This window comes from Mustela putorius, unplaced genomic scaffold, assembly GCF_011764305.1.
Source record: "Mustela putorius furo isolate JIRA1106 unplaced genomic scaffold, ASM1176430v1.1 tig00000743_pilon_pilon_pilon, whole genome shotgun sequence".
In the NCBI taxonomy this organism is placed as follows: domain Eukaryota; kingdom Metazoa; phylum Chordata; class Mammalia; order Carnivora; family Mustelidae; genus Mustela; species Mustela putorius.
Genome location: NW_025421464.1, coordinates 106,159 through 112,504, shown reverse-complemented (window position 1 = coordinate 112,504; position 6,346 = coordinate 106,159). Strand labels below are relative to the sequence as shown.

The 6,346-nt window shown below is 48.3% G+C and overlaps 1 protein-coding gene across 1 annotated transcript; it reads right to left on the bottom strand.

Moving 5' to 3' along the window:
* Window positions 1–150: 150 nt before the first annotated feature.
* On the bottom strand, window positions 151–5,910 carry SIRPB2 (signal regulatory protein beta 2). The gene is given in 4 exon segments (XM_004828330.1): window positions 151–295; window positions 1,931–2,317; window positions 3,437–3,784; window positions 5,906–5,910. Coding segments are annotated over 4 exon segments (885 nt in total).
* Window positions 5,911–6,346: the final 436 nt, after the last annotated feature.

The following is a 6,346-nucleotide window of genomic DNA, read 5'->3' as shown; positions in this document are numbered from 1 at the left end:
ATGTAGAGATCCTGGCACTTGGCATGAGACCTGGGGAACATCTAGAGGTTGAGATCAGAGGCAGAGAAATGGCTGGGGAGCTCTGGCCTCTCTCCCGACTCAGAGGAGCCACTCTGGGGCTGACCTCTCACCCATGGCCCACGCCCCATGCTAAAGGGGGCTCTGTCCTGCTGGGCCTGGCGTCTTGATGTCTTCTTGCCAGGGCCTCCTCCGGCAGGCAGCCAGGGCCAGCAGGAGTGCAGCCAAGATCACTGTCTTCAGCTGCAGGATCAGAGTGTGAGCATAGACAGGAGGTCTGGAGGACACAGGGGAGAGCTTAGGAAGGAGCCTGGGTGAGGCCCCAATAGTCCAGACCTCAGTGTCCTCACAGGGAAATCTGGCCCAGCTGCTACAAGCCACGGGGCCACATTCTCTCTACACTGAGAGAAGAGATCTAAGACCTCCCCTCCTTCTGTCCTGGATCTGAAGAGGCTTTGCCCAATATCCTACCTGTACGCTTAATCATCTTGACAACATTCCTGACTTCCGACAGTCATAGAAAACTGGGTTCATTTATTGGTTGCTCAGCTCCTCTCCCCTAGACCTTGAGCTAAGTATTTCCTAATTGCCTAATATAATCCTTAAACTTATCTTGCAAGGTAGGATAATAATGTATTGGTACAGATAAAGAGGCAGACTTAGAGAGGGGATATGATTTGCTTAGGGATATATATGTCAGAGAAGTGATGGGACCAGGTGGTCTCGCTCCCAAGAATGGCAGGAACAGGGCTGAGCAATAGGGAGCATCCGGGGCTGCTACCCCAAGTCTCACCCCCAACCTTACCCCAGTAGCAAGTGCCCCTGAGTATTAAGAGGTGATGTGACATGCATGGTTCTGGGCACTTGGCATGTGTAAATCTTATCAGATCTACATACAATCTTGTGAGGTAGGCTCTCTGATTCTTATCCTTTCTCCCCTCTAGTACACAGAGCAGGACAACAACTATTTAAGGAGCGAGGCAACCTGCCCACAATCACACAGCTAGAAAGAGGCTCAACCCAGAATGCTTGTCTACAAAGCCATGTTCTCCAGTGCTGTGTTATATAGTTTCATGCTGTATCCTTGCCCTGGCTCATGGGGGGCTCACTACCTCTCAAGCAAGACTGCCCTCTGAACAGCCAGCACTGGTTGTTAGAGAGTCCTTTCTTTGACTGAGCTTCAACATGGATCTCTGTTTTCCTGGTTCTGCAGTTGAGAAGAAGTCCTGGGACTATTTTCTTGGTGTCAGATAACCCTAGAAGTCGGACTGTTCCCTTCCCACGGCCAAGCCATGTTTGACTGCCCTTGTCTGTGGGGACTAGTTACCTTCACAGCAGATAGGTACATTTACCTGATAGAAACATCCTGTCTACATGCTCATGCTGAATTATGTCTCTTGGGGAGAAGTGCAGTTTGTTGCAAAGAAGGGAGACAGTCTCTCATTCCCATTTCTTTTCTGTCCTGCCACTTCCTGAGCCCCTATGCTATGACTTAGGGTCATCGAGATGAGTCTGCCTGGGATTGGGGGCTAGAAGTCAAACCCTGCAACTATGAGGGACTATAGTTAGACCTGTGGGAGCATCTCTGGGGTAAGGACAATGTCTGATTCATTGTGGGATCTATAACACCTAGTACAGTGCAAGGCGGTGAAGAGAGGAAGTTAAATCATTGGTGGTCTATATACAAAGTTTTGTGGAGCCCAGCATGGCAAGAAATTAACTCTGCCTGGGAGAAGCAGAAGGTTTCACAGAGGAGGGGCTATTTGTGCTGGGCCTTGAAGGACGAGTAGGAGTTCTCCAGAGAGAGGGAGAAAGAATTCCAGGCAGAGGAAATGGCTTGTGTAAAGGTTGGAGGCTGAGAACAGCTGACTTATTTGGGACGTGACAGAAAGTTCCCTGAAAGTTCCCTGACACCTCCCCCCTCGCCCTGATGCTCCCTAAACCACCTGTCTCACCTTTTACTCTCAGCTTGGTGCCCTGTCCAGACAGGTATTGTCCGTTGAGTTTTCTCTGAAACTTGGCACAGTAGTAGTTGCCTACCTACTCAGTGGAGGCACCTTGCAGAAGAGTGCTAAAATCCCTCCTGGAGTCCTAGACTGCTGTCATGTTGGGGTGGAAGATACCTTCAAAGTTGTAAATGGCCTCCCAGCTTAGGCCAGCCCCCCAAAAGCACCTAATGGGTTCTGGGGGACTATCTCCAAGCACTGTGCTGTTCAGGAATACAGTGTCTCTAGTGGTTGCCAATACCAGCCCCTGGGGCTGGATGATCCAGAGGTCTGGGTCTGGGTCCCTGGCTCCTGAAGCCAAAGAGAGGGGCCTTGCTGTATTCTGTTTCTTCCTCCGCTGCCCGCTCATGACCTCCCTCATATCTGCCCTCTCTCCCCTCTTCCCTGATTTCTCAACTCAGTGACTTCCTCTGTATCCTGCCATTACTCTCAAGTAGATTCACTCAGTAGAGAAGTTCTCAGTACCTCTTATGTGCTGATGTTAAGATCCGGAAAAATGAAGCTCAGCAGGGCACACAGATACCCTGTTAGGTGGAACAGATACCCTGCTAGGAGGAGTTCTCAGTCTGGTGGTGGAGATGGCCCAGAAAATCCCCCTGAGATCGGAAACCTAGATGACTGTAGGACCAAGAGAAGGCTCCTGTCTCAGCTTGGAAGGATCCCAGGAAGCCCTTCAGACATGCTTGCACCAAGTGAAAATGCACCTTTTCCCCTGCCCCCAGCCACCTGCCACAGGTATTCTGCCTGTCAGCAGTCTACAGGGTAGTTCCACAAACATCCATTCTTCTAGTTCATCACCCGAATGACCTTCAGTGTAGGAATGTCACTTATTCTGCAAGTTAAGCACTTGAATTATATAGAATTGAAGTGATCGATTTAAGAACATACTCTCATTGAATGGCAGACCCAGGATTTGAGTACCCAGGTCACCGCTGCTGGACTTAGAGATATTATGACTGATAATGTGGGGAGTGCAGTAGATGAAATTATCAGCCCTAGCTCTTGACTGTCCTGGCGGTATGGTGCAGTCATACTCTTGCCAGGGTCTTGAGGTGGGAAGAAGGTTATATATCATGATCTCTTGACTTTGAGCTTAATCACGTGACTTGCTTTAGCCAATGGGCTGTTAGTGGACATGATGTGATTAGAAGCCAGAAACATGCTTGGGGGTATTGGGACTTGTCCTCTTTGTTCCTGCCATTTCCATGACACAGATGTACTCTGGATAGCTGCAAAAAGACATGGCCCTGGAACGAGGCACGTGGGGCAGAACCCCTCCTGCTGCCTGTACACATGTGAGTGCGACACACTTATTTCATGTGCCGCTGGGATTCGTGTGCACAGCATGGCTGTGGGTAAAGGGATGTAGATCAGAACAGGGTGCTTGGACCTGCAGAGCCTGCTACTCAACATTCACAAGCATGGAGGTGCCCTCCTCTAGGACCTTTTCTGATTTCTCACTCAAGTCACTAACCCCCACACAGTGGTAGCTTCCAGCATGCTGGCTGGGGACATTGTGGATATAGATGGAACAGTCACAACCAAGTGGCTCCAGTGTCTCCTGGATCACTGGTGTCACCCCAGGAAAGCAGCCATGTTTGAAGTTACAAATCTGCCGGTGCTGATGGCTCACCTTGATCCATTTAAGGATGTCATCAGTGTCAGAGCCATCCACCGTCCACCACAGTAGGAGTGCTTTACTTTCTGTCACCAGCATGGGGCCCTTGGGCTGTAGCACCTGCCACTCACTCCCTTTGCTCCTACAACAGAAGAAGAAAGTCTTTGTGCTGAGCAGGAAGGACCTGGAGCCCTCAGAGGGGAGCTTGACCCCATCTAGGCATTAGCTGACCAGGAATAATTGATCAGGATGCTGGAGGGATATTGTCAGGGGAGGAAAGTGCAAAAGATGGGGAGGTTGGCTGGAGAGACAGAACGGAGGTATTAGATGGAGAACATAAAAATTATAGATGGCACTTAAGTGCCCACCATGTGCCAAGTCTTACATGTATGACCATTTATTCTTCCCAATGCTCCTGTGATGTGGGCAGCCATATTACTATCCTCCCAGATGGTTAGGTAAGTTTCCCAGGATCGCTACTTATGGGCTGAATGGCCAAATTCACGGTGGAATCCTAACCCCCAATACCTCTGAATGTGGTTGCGTTTGCAGACAGGGTCTTTAAAGAGGCAATTCAGTTAAAATGAGAGCATGAGGGTGGACCCCAATCCGATATAATGGGTGTCCTTATAAGAAGAGGAGATGAGGACACAGATACACATAGAGGGAGGCCCGCGTGGAGGCACAGAGAGAAGATGGCAGATGGCTGCCAATCCAGCTGATACCTTCACCTAGACTCCTAGCCTCCAGAAGGAAGAGAAAATGCTTTCCTGTTGTTCAAACCACAGTCTGTGGCCCTTTGTTATGGTCACCCAAACTAACACTTCATCCAGTAAGAAGGGGACAGTCTGTTTCTGGAGCCCCTGCTCTCAGCACTCAAATATATCACACAAAATGCGTGTGCTGTGATATTCAGGGTAAACATCCTCCCTGCTTTCTGTGACTTCTTTTTCTTTTCCCAAGTGAGAATATTGTCTTATATGACCTTTTTTTTTTTTGTTTGTTTGTTTTTTGTTAATTTTTTATTTCTTTTCAGCGTAACAATATTCATTATTTTTGCACTGCACCCAGTGCTCCATGCAATCCATGCCCTCTCTAATACCCACCACCCGGTTCCCCCAACCTCCCACCCCCCGCCCCTTCAAAACCCTCAGATTGTTTTTCAGAGTCCATAGTCTCTCATGGTTCACCTCCCATTCCAATTTTCCTCAACTCCCTTCTCCTCTCCATCTCCCCTTGTCCTCCAAAAATTGTAATTTTTGGATTTTCTTATTTTTAAGTAATCTCTATGCCCAACATGGGGCTTGAACTCACAACCCTGAGACCAAGAGTCATGTGTTCTACAAACTGAGCCACCTAGGTGCCTCCCCTCCAGCCACGTGAATTCATTTTTTTCCCCAGATTTTATTTATTTATTTGACAAACAGAGATCACAGGTGGGCAGGGAGGCAGGCAGAGAGAGAGGGGAAGCAGGCTCCCCACTGAGCAGAGAGCCCAGTGTGGGGCTCAATCCCAGGACCCTGAGACCACAACCTGAGTCAAAGACAGAGGCCCAACCCACTAAGCCACCTAGGCACCCCTCTATTTTTTTTTAAAACTACCTTATTGAAGTATTATTTACATACAGTAAATACCAGAAATTGTACTATATACAGTTCTATAACTTTAAAAACATTTTTTTAAAGTTTGAAGTACAGTTGACATATAATATTATATTTATTTTCAGGGGTCAACCACTTTGGGGGTTGAACTGCTGAGTTTTACCTCTAAATGGACATCGAGAAAGAGGGCTGAGGCCTCTCATGCAAGTTCTTTCACAGCCGGGTTATGAACATCATCTCAGGTGCTCCCCTCAAGAACTCCCTGAGGTAGGTATTATTCTTGTTACCACCATTTTCCAGATGAGAAAACTGATGGGGGCAGAAACATGAGAGGACCATATATTCAGTTGGCATCATGAACAGGATCTGGACTCAGATCAGGTGACTTAAAGTTCTGCTCATTGTAGGTCATCAGCTTTGTGCCCCAACTTTCCCCTTGATGTATGTGACCATCAGAGGGATGACTCCATCTCACCTCAAGACATAAGTTTGCAGGATATCATGGTGTTTCTCTGTTGCCAGTGAGGTGGGGGAGTAGGGAGGTGAGGCAGATGTTTTCTTCTAAGAGGATGTGGGGAGGGGATGTGGAATTCTAAAAACCTTTCCTGCCTGTCCTTGGCTAGGCCTGTGCTAGGAGCCCAGGAACCGCCTCACAGTCATACCTCATGTTCAGTCCTAGGGATTTCTTTTGTCTATGGAGCTCTTAGTTCCAAGAAGTTCAACAGCATCTGCCCTCAAACACCATGATGTGAGCCAGTCAGGTCTGTTCACTCTAATCCTTTCTGGTAGTTTGTTCCCTGGCCTCAGGTCGTTTCCCCGCACCTCACACACAAGCACAGAAAGATGCCCTCCACTCAGCACAGGGTTGAGAATAGTGCCTGCTCCCACCAGCCAAACTGGAATACCTCATGATTGACAGAGCAATGGGTAGAACACACAGAAGGGAGTCCTCATAGAGAAGTGCTCTGTTTCCATCCAGCAAAGCTGAACAGCAAGACCCTGAAATGATAAAAACAGATAACATTCTATTGTGAGGCTTTGACATGTGTTTAAGTAAAGTTCTGACAACAGTAGAATAAAGACTGGGCAGTGGGGGAGACACT